This window comes from Zeus faber (genome assembly GCF_960531495.2).
Source record: "Zeus faber genome assembly, chromosome: 17".
Classification (NCBI taxonomy): Eukaryota; Metazoa; Chordata; class Actinopteri; order Zeiformes; family Zeidae; genus Zeus; species Zeus faber.
Genome location: NC_137204.1, coordinates 18,342,383 through 18,355,773, shown reverse-complemented (window position 1 = coordinate 18,355,773; position 13,391 = coordinate 18,342,383). Strand labels below are relative to the sequence as shown.

General features: G+C 43.6%; 1 protein-coding gene across 3 annotated transcripts in view; it reads right to left on the bottom strand.

Moving 5' to 3' along the window:
- Positions 1 to 13,391, bottom strand: part of ptpn13 (protein tyrosine phosphatase non-receptor type 13) — a 51,312-nt gene that overhangs the window by 1,227 nt on the left and 36,694 nt on the right. For 2 of the 3 annotated variants that reach the window (XM_080018405.1, XM_080018407.1), the window contains 25 exons: positions 12,602 to 12,691; positions 11,996 to 12,103; positions 11,581 to 11,712; positions 10,977 to 11,452; positions 9,571 to 9,664; positions 9,340 to 9,425; positions 9,070 to 9,238; positions 8,036 to 8,253; positions 7,760 to 7,858; positions 7,272 to 7,651; positions 6,803 to 6,959; positions 6,444 to 6,599; positions 5,039 to 5,210; positions 4,240 to 4,450; positions 4,011 to 4,096; positions 3,766 to 3,827; positions 2,351 to 2,506; positions 2,012 to 2,177; positions 1,770 to 1,859; positions 1,490 to 1,596; positions 1,308 to 1,363; positions 1,131 to 1,222; positions 729 to 877; positions 517 to 607; positions 4 to 341 (listed from right to left, as the gene is read on the bottom strand). In XM_080018405.1, coding sequence (XP_079874531.1) covers positions 4 to 341; positions 517 to 607; positions 729 to 877; positions 1,131 to 1,222; positions 1,308 to 1,363; positions 1,490 to 1,596; positions 1,770 to 1,859; positions 2,012 to 2,177; positions 2,351 to 2,506; positions 3,766 to 3,827; positions 4,011 to 4,096; positions 4,240 to 4,450; positions 5,039 to 5,210; positions 6,444 to 6,599; positions 6,803 to 6,959; positions 7,272 to 7,651; positions 7,760 to 7,858; positions 8,036 to 8,253; positions 9,070 to 9,238; positions 9,340 to 9,425; positions 9,571 to 9,664; positions 10,977 to 11,452; positions 11,581 to 11,712; positions 11,996 to 12,103; positions 12,602 to 12,691 — 3,941 coding nt within the window. The remainder of the gene's footprint in view (positions 1 to 3; positions 342 to 516; positions 608 to 728; positions 878 to 1,130; positions 1,223 to 1,307; positions 1,364 to 1,489; positions 1,597 to 1,769; positions 1,860 to 2,011; positions 2,178 to 2,350; positions 2,507 to 3,765; positions 3,828 to 4,010; positions 4,097 to 4,239; positions 4,451 to 5,038; positions 5,211 to 6,443; positions 6,600 to 6,802; positions 6,960 to 7,271; positions 7,652 to 7,759; positions 7,859 to 8,035; positions 8,254 to 9,069; positions 9,239 to 9,339; positions 9,426 to 9,570; positions 9,665 to 10,976; positions 11,453 to 11,580; positions 11,713 to 11,995; positions 12,104 to 12,601; positions 12,692 to 13,391) is intronic. The other variant, XM_080018406.1, reaches the window with a different exon arrangement.

The window sequence follows — 13,391 nt, the reverse complement described above, 5'->3', positions numbered from 1 at the left end:
CACCGCGATGTCTTTGACCTCGATGAGCCGGATGACGAAGTTGTCCAGGTACTGGTCTTTGACCAGCGTGATCTGCAGCCGCTCGTCCACCATCTCCGCCGTCCTGGGGGTGTCCGGCCAGTAGCGCTGGCATTTGACTTTCCCCCCTTCTACTTCCTGCGTCATCATGGCAATCACGTTGGATTTCTGCTCCCAGACCATCTGCCAAAAGTCGGCCAGAGTGGTGGGCAGCGGTCCCTGGCAGGCGATGTAGGAGAAACTCTCGTCCTTCACCGGCATTTTGATGAAGTTGGCGTTGATGTAGCCTCCGTCCTGGCCCAGGGTCACTCTCGTCGTATCAACTGGGAAGAGGTTAGTGGGAGGATAGTAAGAAAAGAAAGTAAGAAAAAGTCATTATGATAATAATGATAATGACAATAACAATTTGTAAAAATGTTTTTTTTCCCCAGATATAATTCAACTCTTATTGTATGTATAAACTGGCTAGTTTGGTCAAATGTGACGCAACAGGCTTACAGGGAACGATGTTTTTGTAGCGATTCTTTCTCTTGTTCTCCTTTGTCTGCCCTATCAAACAGTCGTCCAGAGGCTGAAGATTTTGAAGGTTCTGTTATTCAACAGAAATACACAATTAAAAAGGTAAAAAAAAAAAGAAAAAAAAAAGACATCATATCCTTTTTTTTTTTCCCCCAATTGTTTTTATCCGGATCATAACGAGAGACACTCACCTCAAACTCCTGCAGCGGAACCTTCTGCTCCAGCAGGCCCCTCATCATGCGGACCACCGTGTTCAGCTTGTTCTCCGTGTACTGGCCGTCGGGAACCACCTTGACCAGGGGCAGGGAGGTCAACTCGTCCTCTCTGATGATGGGCCCGTCTGGCGGACGACACAACCACGTTTAAAACAAGACGTCAGATGAGTCGCAAAATATTTCAGAGGTTTAGTCAAAGCGCTGCAAAACTGCTTCTTGGCTCACTGTTTCGTACAGCGACGGGAATATGAACAATATTTCAGCAGGGATTCCCTCAAAAAATTTTTTTTTAAATAAATTCAGGCCTTCTTCGCGGACACTTTTTTGGCAGAGGGGTAGCCGCCTATTCGATAATAAAGCTCTGCCGGATCGTCTCACCATCTCTGTGTTTCATGTCCTCGATAGGAAGCTCGTCACTTCCCCATGTGATTTCATCCTCCTCTTGTTGCCCGGCACTCATTTGCAGATAGCTGTAATCCAAGGCAACATGTCGTGAACACGTGACCGCACGCGGAGCGGCAAATCTCTACGAGCGGAGCAAAGTGCGGTCCCTACTTTTCATTCATCAGGTCGTCCACCATCTCCTCCTTCCATTCCGCTTTGCGAGACGTCTGCAAACGACAGGTGGGCGGAGTCAGTTTCATCAACAACAACAACAACATGGAAGCGCACGGCAACGTCCCTTCTCAAGCACTCGCGGCATTTGCTTTCCTCGGGTATTCCGGTCGGACCCGTACCTCGGGGGAGTCCTCGGGTAACGACGAGCCGTCACAGTCCGTGTCTTCCGACAGCTCGGCGGTGGGCTCGGCCTCCCTCCCCGACTCCACGCACTCCACCTCATAGTCTGTTAGAAAGAAAAAGAAGACCGTTGCCGCGGAACCGGATTCCCCCCCCCCCTGCTTTGTCGTGTATTCTCGAATTCAGGTTTATTTTGTGGACCGGGAACGTCAAGAAAAGCGACAGTCGTTCGTCATCACAGTGACGCCCGTCAGAGTTGGTCTCCTGGGCTGGGTGTACCTATGGGTGGGATGGCCGGGAGGTTACCGGACTTGAGCCTATCGTGTGGAGCGCAGATCTTGGTCTTCACTCCACTGTCCTCACTCACGTCTAAAGAAAAAAACCCCCCAAAAAACAAAACACATTCATCAATGAATTGACCGATCAAAGGGTGGCCCAAAAGATTGATTCAGAGTAGCAACCTTCGAAGAGGCCGCGTCGGTCAGTTAGCACAGCGACGACAGCCGGTCTCTGCCTATTACCTGCGTTGCCGTTGCACTTGTCGGCGTGCACGGGCAGGTAGTGGAGGTACGTGCTGGGGGTCTGGTCTGGCGGTCTGGTCACAATGAGACGCACCAGACCTTTGGCTTTGCGGATGGTGGTGACAGCTTTGGTGTGGGACGCGCCTGCCATCACCTCTTCATTCACCTGGAGACATAAAATTATATTGAGAAGCAATGTAAACCGGGGGGAAAAAAAACAAAACAAAAACAAAACAAAACAAAAAAACGGACGATAGCCTCTCCGAACACAAATCTAGAATGCCAATGAAAAGTGGCGATAGAGGATGATCCAGAAGTCACACATGCTACACAACGAACCTTGAGCAGCCGGTCTCCCACTTGCAGTTTGCCAGAGTAGTCTGCCGCCCCCCCGGGTGTGACGGACTTGACGAAGATCCCCCTTTCCCCTCCAATGACAGAGAAACCCAGACCTCCAGCCGGGGGCTTCTCCAACTCCAGCTCAATGATCTCCTCCTGGTGATATGATACAAACAGTGAAATAAATGTCATGAAATAAAACTTAAATTCAACTTGAAACACTGCAATCGCTGCGATTTTCGCCATAAAAACTTGCAATGAAAACAGGGCTGAGGAAATTAGATTCACTTTAGATAGATATAAGTAAATATATTAAGAAGTAAGCACAGTCAATCCATTCACAATTATCACTCATTATTCCAAGGCAATAGTTATCAGAGCCGATTTCAACCAAGTTAATGTTTTGATAAGTAAGTAAATAAAGAAATAAGGTCACCATAAAATAAATTAAATTACCCAAGAACATCTACGTGATACAATGTTATTTAAATATTAGCACAGAACCTAGATTTGTATGCAAGATCATTTGTATCTAAATCTGTTTTTTTTTTATGTTGCTTTGCTTTTTATCATACTGTTTTCCGTGTCCAATTGAAATCAAATCAGAAGCCAGAATAACAATGGTTTATTGCATTCCACTCTTAGCCAGTAGGGGGAGCAAAAAAATAAATACAATAAAAAATAAAAAAAACAAGATGTGTTTAAACTAAATGGAAACCTAAACTTTGCACAGCTGAGAAGAAATGGAGCCGATCGGACTGTGTGCAAACCCCCCCCCCCCCCCCCCCAAAAAAAAGTTAATTAGATTCGCTTTAGTGTGTCTTTAAGACACCAAAAACCCCAAAGGACCCTTTACTCAAAACGTGCCGGTCATTCCAGGGGTCAGGAAATAAAAGCGAAGGAGAAAATCTGCACTGGAGGAGAACTTGATTCTGGGACGTTCTGTGTGGAGGTGTTGCTGGATTTGAGAGGATTAGGCAATGAGAAATAATCACCGGAGATCAAATTGCTCAACGATCCCTATTTGCTTTAGAGGCAGATTAAGAACAGGTTTGTCGAGATGACGTGACTCTACATTTTTAAAGACGCTGCAGCAGCAAGGCCAACTACACTTTGCGACGTTAAAAACAGCATTCATTTTTTTTTTTTTTTTTTAATTTATTTTATAGCATTTCACACACACACACACACACTGACTTAAGCTGATGTACATTTTGTTCCGACATATTATGCGACAGCTCCACAAAGATCACCTAAAGATGAAGCTGTTGAAAGATTGGTCGGATTGCCTAAGCGCACACAAATTTGCCTGGACGGAGGTCAATACTGCATTTCCAATTTAATCACGGTTGAATGGACAATAATTTGCAGGGTCATTATTTTACCATTTCGTTACACGGCGTTTAGTTACTTACCTCTGAAGGACAAAGTGTTGAAAGGCACTCGGCATCTCTTTGATCACTTCCTTTAAGGTACCCTTGAAATTAAACATACACAGTTATATATAAATGATGTTATGTAATTATGTAAATAAGTGTTAAAACTGTTAGAACAGTTAATGTGGCGCAGAAAAATGGGGCGGGGGAAAAAAAACAAAAACACTTAGCATGAGGATTAAAATATTGGAGTTCAATCAGTGTCTTTCAGAGGTGACACATACCGTTGATGCTGTTGGAGACCTTGGGGCCGACGTTGTTGTTCAGAAAGGAGACACTTTTCTCGCCGGGGGAAACAGGCTGACCATCCCTTGGATCCAGAAAATAAATAAATAAATGAATAAACAAGCAGTAAAATGACTCCGAATTCCATGCAAAACATTTTGAAGGGAAGGTGAACTCGGCGAGACGCAAACCGCGCGCGTGGCCCTTCGTGCCGCGAAGCCTTCGCACCTCGTGGCCTTGAGCGTGAGGTCGTTGAGGGACATCTCCAGCATCCTCCTGCTCTCGCTGAGCGTCAGGTCCTGCGTGGGAGCTCCGTTGATGTAGTGGACCAGGTCGAGCGGCCTCAGGCTTCCTTCCTCGGAGGCCAGAGACCCGGGCTGGATGTCTTTCACGAACAACACACCGTACGCACTATCACTGCCGCCATCTAGAAGCAGGCCTGGGAGGGTGGGGTTTGGGGGGAGAAAACCCCGTCAGTCCGACAGGTATTTTATTTTACTTAAATGAAATGGGTGACGGGATCTGTCGACATTTTCCTTTCCTTGAATTTGTGAAAAAATTATAATTAGAACACAGGACAGCAAAAATATTTTATATATATATATATATATACTTTTTTTTTTTTTGACACGATACCCTTGAGAAGTGAAACCTTAAACTCGCATAGGCATATTTCTAGAAACATCCCCACATTTTCCCATGTCGGTCTCTCGAGGTGGTGTTTGTTTACAGATAACCATCTCAGGAAAGTATGTGACAAACCGGCGATACCACTAAGAGAGAGAGAGAGACACACACACACACACACACACACACACACACACACACACACACACACACACACACACACACACACACACACACACACACACACACACACACACACACACACACACACACACACACACACACACACACTGCTTTCAGAATATTGTTCTGAAAGCAGGAACACAAGTAGTTTTCAGAAACAAAGAAAAAATGAATGTGTCCACTCTTGAAGAAGGTTGAGAAGAAGGCGATGTCTCACCCAGCATTCCTTGGTCACCCTTAAAGCAAATATCAGGTAGCAGGTGGGCTTCTATGGGGCACTTTGGGGCCTCCAAGACTCTCCCCACGACCAGATCCACTACGCGGGGAGCGGCGCGCACCAGATTGACCACCTCAGTGTGACCCATGTTGGACACATCTGTGTTGTTCACCTGGCGGTTGACAGCAGATGAAGAATTACTGAGGTTTACGATCATAATAGGATTAGACTTCTATCTTCGCCATGAGGAAATGTATCTGTTGCGGCAATAATTCATAATAGAATCCCACTACATTCAGATTACAAAACAAAAAAAAAAAATGTAGGAATAGCAGGGAATAGTAAAAAAAAAAAAAAAAAAAGGTCCAAGAACCAGCAATAAAAGCAATAGATGAGATTCAATAAGTAAAAGCAGTTAGTTTGAATAAGCCCCCAGTCTGACAGCACAAGACCAGTTTGCATTTCCGATCATAATCTATACGGAATAGATACTGTATAAATGGGCAGATACCTTATCAAAAAATAAAAAATAAAAAATAAAAATAAAAGACTCACAATAGAATCACACTACATTCCCTGTTCAGATATACATTTAAAAAAATTTAATCTGTATCCATTGGGGTGGGGGACAACAGTGAGCGGCCACTGGGAGTAACAAAAAATGATAAATCAAACAGTAAATTGATCACATAGCTATCAACTTGAATGTTGCATCAAAACAATGCCATCAAAGTAAAAGCTTCATTACACAAAACACAACTAAATTTAACGTTAACTTGTTAAGTCTATGAAATGATAAGAATACTTCCGTAAGGAAAAATATATTTGGAGATTATTTTCTTATTGTATATATTGAAATAAGATAAAAAAAAGTAGTTGTATTAACTGGGTGGGACTGAAAAGTTTGACTGACACAGTGATACTGCTATCGAGTCAAATGGAATAACTAATTTAAGGTGGTAGTTAAAGCTGCAATACATTTAAACAAGTGGTAGCAACTAAGCAACTAGAATTGCAGTTTCTTGCAATGTTTAAATAAATAAATAAATATCAAGATGATCAAATAGAACGATAAAATTATTTTTAAATAATACAATTTTACCACGAGACAATCATTTCATTTGGTTGAGGGTTTTAATTTCTTTTATTATTATTATTCTTATTATTATCATTATTATTATTATTATTATTATAATATATTTTTTCCACTTTTTAACTTATTTTATATATCTTTTCTGTCAAATGTTATCATTGATTCTACTGTTTTGATGCAACATTTAATATGATAGAACTTGATTGACTTTGATAGCTAGTTAATCAATTCAGTAATTCATTTATCTTCCCGGTACTTCCATTACTCATGGACGGGGGGGTGTACTGTATGTGCAAGGATTAGGAATAGTACCATGATCATCCTGTCTCCAGGCCTGAGTCTACCATCTCCTTCTGCTGGGTCTTGAATAATATCATGAATGTAACAGCCCTGATCATTGCCTTTGGTCAGGGTGAAGCCCAGGCTGCCTTTCTCTGACTTTATCAAAGATACTTTTAGCTCCACTTCCTAACAATCAGAAAGAGAAACGTAACAGATAAGAACATTAAAAGAGGAAAAGTGATGTCGTGGTAAGGGTTTGAGCAGATTTTGAAATGGAGGGCCACATTATCAACGTGTACTTTGATATCAAGTACACTGGAAATTGGCACGCAATGGTTGTTTTTGGAAGGCAGACATTCTAAACAGAGCCTCCTCTCCCTAATCCTTACCGGGACAAGTTCATCCATATCTTGTCCATTTCCGGACATGGTGAGGTTTAAGGGCAGGGGCAGAGGGGGAGGCAGAGGATCCGGGCTCGGTGCAGCGGGGGAGGAGACCATCGGATGTGGGGGAGACTCTCGCTCCGCTGTCAGGGGGGAGGGAAACCTATTTATAACACAAAAAAGAAGACGGAACGACCGGAATGTTATTTGTTCTCGGGAAATGTCTCAACCTTTATGTGCCAAGGTAAAAGTTGCTCATTCCTATCCTTGAGGAAAAACATTGACACCCCCCAAAGTGCACCTCCTTATGAAGGCAGTAAGCTAGACCTGGGTTTAAAACAAACAAAACTTAAAAACCCGAATAAAAAAAGTTTCCTCTTTCTTCGCCATCAACGGTAAAACACAGTAAACAAATGCTTGTATAATCAGTGGAGAAGCTTTTGTTTAATTAGTAATGAGTTTAAAGAGGATTTACCTTCTGCTGAGATCGGACCTGGTCATCGACAGGTTGGGGGAGTAGAAAGGAGAGCGAGCGGCGTCCTCCACTTGAGCTGGGCTACGGTGGCGCCCCGGCACCCCGGCGCCGGGCGTCTTGTAGATGCTCTGCTCCCAGTTCTGTCTGCTCTGCTCGAGGGCACTCGGGCTGAACGCCTCTTCCACTTCCTCGTCTCCCTCTGTGCTGTCACTGTAGCTGTTGCGGCGGCCGGGGCCCTTGAGCAGGAGCCTCTCCAGCGCCTCCTCCACAGGCCCCAGGCTCCTGTTGCCCTCACTGCTGGAAGGAGACGACGTTTTGGCCGCGCTCAAGCCGGGCTCGCTCTTGGTTGTCAGCATTTTACGGGGTGAAGGCTTAGGCGTCTTGGAAAGGAGAAATGAATCATGAAAAAGGGGGTTAACTATTATTATATATATTTTTTTTTGAACACCAACTAGTCAACGCATTAGCTGGTAGCTGGAGATTTGTACCAAGGCTGAAGTGTCCATCTCAGGTAATACATCTTTTTCAGGTCTACAGAGGAGCAAAGTCACCTCCTGGCCTGTTCCTCGCAGAGCCGATATGACCTCCTAGACGGAGAAAAGGTTCAAGCCCATAAATTGTATTGTTTATTTATTAATGTATAATTAAAAATGCAAAAAACAACAACTGTAAAACTATATCTCATGACCAGATACCGTGTGTATGTGTTCAACGACATATTCAAAATGTTTCCCACTGCACCCGCCGTGCAACAAGCGACGTACATGTTGAGAGAGCCGCTTCAGTGGGGTTTGATTGACGCGGAGGATGACATCACCAACGTTGATGCGACCGCTCTCCGCGGCCGGCTGGCCGGGGAACAGCTTTTTAACTCGCACCATGGAGCTGGAGCCAGGGGGCTCGTCGGGGATGTTCTCCTCTCGACTGAAGCTGAAACCCAATCCCGAGGAGTTCTTCAGCAGGCACACCTCAAACACATTGTCTGGAGACGGATAAACAGAAAACGTATTTTCCAATTTATGTCTTAATAGTGCCTTTGCAAATCATTTAGGGTGGACTCCCTTATTTTGGCGTCTCTCTGCCAAGAGCCCTCTGCCAACGCTGCAACTCCCACATTTCACGAGAGAAAAAAATTTAAAAAAAATTAAAAAAATACAGCCTCATCATCAGCTCCTAAAACTAATGTAAGAGCCTATTTCAAACACAATACGTCATACATTTTGCCACATTTTGTAATAACTTGTTAAAACATGTGATAATGTGGTGGTAACTACTTATTAAGAGGTTACAACTTTTTATGATATGTATGTAATAATGTATGAATATGTAATAATTTGATTCACTGTTATAAAATACAAAAAGTGCTTGATAACATTTCACTAGAAGGAACACACACACACACACACACACACACACACACACACACACACACACACACACACACACACACACACACACACACACACCTCTTAGTTTGTTTACACCACCAAGACTTGTTACCTATTGCGTTCCAAGATGTTTTACAAAATATGTCAAGTTAATACAAAGCGTTTATTTTTTAATAACATAATAAGGGTAAAATTTATGCAAGCAATCTTAGTAAGTTATTACATAATGCGTTTTTACAAGCCTTTTGACATTCTGTTTTACAGAACAGACAGTAAAGTTTGAGCTCTGTCTTGGTTACTTTCATTTGAACACAATCATTCCTATATTTAAAATGTAAAAAAAAAACAACCAACAACTTAAAAACCAATGACACCAACAGCTGAATTATCCAACACAGTGACCATCTCACCGTCTGTAACAAAGCTGTACTCTGGCTTGGCTTTTAGCTCCACAGGATTCTCTTTGTGCCTGGCCTTGTCAGGGCCAGTGCAGCTGGACACCGCCGTGCACTGGCGTGTGAGAGGAGCGTGCACGCTGTCTGCCGGCGGATGGCCCTTCTCAAGCAACAAGTGCACCGTCTGAGAGGAGCGGACAATCACGGCAAACAAGCGTCAATCTATTATTATTTCATTCAAGACACTTTTTGAATGGCGTTTGTGCTGGATGGCGCCTCTCTCACCTGTGTAGTGTCTCTGAGCGCCTCCACCGCTTGTTTGTGAGTCACTCCCTCCAAACTCTTTCCATTGACCGCAACAACACGATCACCTGGGCACAGGTGCGGTTCAGGTAAAAAACAAATCAATCGAATATAAATCAATTGTATAGAAAAGCACAGTATAGCATGACATTACATTATTTAAATAGTGAGAAAAATGTAAAGTGGTGAGAAAATGCTCATCATTATTGGTACCTTTGTGTATCCTCCCATCCAGCTCAGCAGCTCCTTTTGGTATGATTGCTTTGACATAGATGCCTCCATGTCGGACACTAGTGTTCACTCCCCCCTAGAAAGACACAAGTTCCGTTGAGGTAACCTCAGAAAAATTTAATGATGAGCTGAATCTTTTGGGGGGTAACGGCTGACTGCGATGTGTAACTGACAAGTGACTATGAGTTTTAGGTGAAACTACTGTATGAAAAAATACATATCAATTTAGTGCTTATTTGGTTGTGATTTTGTTAATAATTTGTAAATATAACTACCAAAAATCAAGTGATTACCTTATACTGTATATGGATTAATAAAAAAAAAAAATATATACATATACATAAAAGTATATGTAATCCCATGTAGGCCTCACACAAAGTGTGTTGTTATTATTATAACAAATTGAGCGTATTTGTTCCAAATGGTTAAGAGATCAAATGCCAATTCGTTTGGTTGTTAAATGTAGTTTGAGAGAACTACACTTGCGAATCACAATGGAGACATCAGCAAAGCCCAACCTACTTCATTTCTAAGTTCCTAACATTTCCCACTACAGTTTGGCATCAGAAACAGTGTGTGTTTTGAGCTCATTTGTTTTCAGAGACGCTCATCAACTGAAAAAAAACAGAACTCGTGGCATGCAAAGACAAAATGAATTTAAAGGTAGCACAGATAGAAAACAAAGACCGTAATTCCCAAGTGAAGCAGGGCTTAAAAATCAGAAAGCGCAAAGCCAAAAGCGGCAAAACATGCAAGCACACATAACAGTCATAAAATAAGAGGGGGAAAAAAGGGGGGGAAAAACAAAGAGGGTGAAAACCTTGCCGAACAGTACCGTGACACTTATGCCCAGGGTGCTGTCCTTTTTGGACAGCTCAACGTCAAATAGATCTCCTGGACGGAGACTATTGACCCCTGGGGCATTACCACTTAAATTTTCCGTGATGCATTCCTGCAACAGAAAATAGGCATTAAGTGGAATTACCACACGCTGGGACATGCAGAGTGCGAAAGAGGAGCGATTGAGTAATATAAAAAAAAAATAAAAAACAAGCACTGGGGAAATGCTACAACACGTTCAAGGGGTAACATGCAGCAAGCTGGTGATGTGCAGCCTGCAGCCTGGCATTAACATTTCAGATGCAATTACAAGGAGACGCTGCATGCAGCAGGAGGTTAGTCATGTCGAGCCACCGAAAGGGTAATTACTTGCAACATCATGATGATTTGGGGGCGGTAGAGACATAACGTCACTCGCGCCATACATTTGCGTTTTTCGACCCGTGAGATTCTCGAATGGACGACAGCAGCGTAAAGCCCGTCGCGAAGCAAAACAGCTGCGGATCATTCATTCGGAACAAAATCAATGATCCACTTTCAAAACACACCTTCTTTAGTTTGAGTTTCTCCTGACTACTAGAACCGGTGTCTTCGTCCATGTCCGAGTCTCCCCAGTCGGAGTGTTCGGTGACTTTGGACACCTCCGGGGCTTTCGCCTTCCTGGTTTTGGGGGGCAGAGCCGGCGGAGCGGCCTCGGGAGTCACATTGGGATGATAGACGACGGGCGCAGGGGGAGCCACGGCGGGGGCTTCTTCGTCCGGGTTCCGCTGGATTCCGTTCGCCGACGCTTTGGCGGTTTTGCCGGCGCCGCCCGCTCTAGAATCCTGCGAGTCGAGGCTGGAGTGCTGACGAAGCGGCGAGGAGGAGGACGGCGGGCTTTTGGCGCCGTGCCGCTGGAGGCCGGAGAGTCCCGCCGCGACCTGCTCCTCCGAGGAGGAATCAAAGTCTACTGTCTGTCTCTGATCAGAGGGAGGTACCTTGGCTGAGGGCATGGCCTTGAAAGGACCAGAGCCCAATGGAGACTCTGCCAAAAAGCACAAACCAGAACAAAAATATGAGTAACTGTATCCGTACCACATCTAATAAATATCTCCTGGAAGAAGAAAACTAAAAAAACCGAACAAACAACTTAGATTTAGTCCCCTCCTGTACCTTCATAGAGCCTCTCTTTTGGCTGCGACACCACCAGGGTGACATCATCGGGGGCGTTTTGGAGGACATCCACGGTGGTGGCGTAAGGGAGCCCCTCCAGTTGGACGTTGTTCACCCGGATCAATCGATCACCTGCACCAACGTGTCACACCGTCAAACACGCTGAAAACAACACCTCCGCAAAAGACTGGACTTCTATCGAGCGGCCGGCAAACGCAAGCCTGCATAACGGCGGATCGGGAACGACCGGTTAGAATTTGAGACTGCGGAACGCGGAGAAAGGATCTTTCTTCGGGAGCAAAAATGCACGTTTTTGTTTTTTTTAATGTGCCGTGGGTTCTTAATTACAAATACAGCTGAGATTCTTGCGGAGCCCCTGATCTAACGCTGTGAACGGCTGTCGGCGCTGGCTCACCGGGTTTGAGGCAGCCGTTGACGTCGGCCGGACCTCCCGGAGTGATTGAGCTGATGATGGTGCCGAGATCCATGCGACCAGAGTTCTCCCCTCCCACGATCTGGAACCCTACGGTGCAGACAAGTGCAGACACATTCAAACACAAAATTAAGCTTTAAAAAAAACAAACAAAAAAAACCAAAACAAAAACATGGCATTAAAAGTTGATTGAAACTGTTTGTTGACACTGTTTATTAGTGATGCACAATAACGCTGATAAGTATGAGTGCAATGTCAATACCTCAACAAAATTAAGTATTGACAATGATGAATATACCCAACGCAAAAATCCAATACCAATTTTGCATATCAAAGAAAAATTACCCTTGCGCTTTTTTATTTCCAGTTTTTTTATACCTAGCAGCAGGTCTATTGAATAAACTTATTGTCAATCATCATGTTCCATTGACCCCGAGCTTACCCCACGTCTATGCTGTTATGCGGAAGTAACACAACAAATTGGCACTCTATAGAGTACGATACTTAGTGTAAAAATTCAATCTAAATATCGTTGCCTTCATATTTGATATCTGATATAATATCAGTGCAGGTTGGGCATGCACTTACCCAGGCCATATTTAACATCCTTCTTCAGATTGACTGTTTTGATTTCTCTCTCCGGGGACGGCAGGGCAATAAGCCGCTTCTTGAGTGAGTCTGTGTGAATAAATGACAGAGGGCGTAGATAATATTTACCAAAGAACAAGCAATCATTCTCATTTCTAAAGCAGCACTGAGCAGAACACTGTCAGCTAAGCAGCCTCGAAGCGCAATTTTTCCCGACATTCCGACGAGGAATTCCCTGAAAATCCAACAAGGAATTAATTCTGAAAAGAACATAATTTTGGCACACTATCTGTCCAACACATCTGGCTTCTATAAAATAAAACCAATAAAACTCAAACTGTGACCTGGATGTGACACACCTCCTTCACTTTGAGGAATTTGAGAAAAACTTTCCTTTTTTTTTTTTTTTTTGTCGCATCAATAATAACCCAATCAACATTATTTCAATGTGGCATAGTGAGGTTGTGAACCATATGCGAGGAGGTGAAGCCTACAGAAGTTATAGCATAATTTGTATAAATATATAAAGCGAAAGCCAAAAAAATTTGCGATGAAGGAACAGAGTACCACCACATTTTCTTCCTCATCATATAATAATCCTTTTCGACACATTTCACAATGGTCAGTTCCCTCCTTTCAAGGCCATTTTGTTCGCCAACGGACCAACAGATGGTGAAAGCACAACCTCCTTGAGGGTAATTATGCACTACAACAGCCCACCCTGTATAACATGCAACGGTTAATCCCTTTCACCGGGGAAAAACCCCTGGGAACTTTAGCATAACCATAT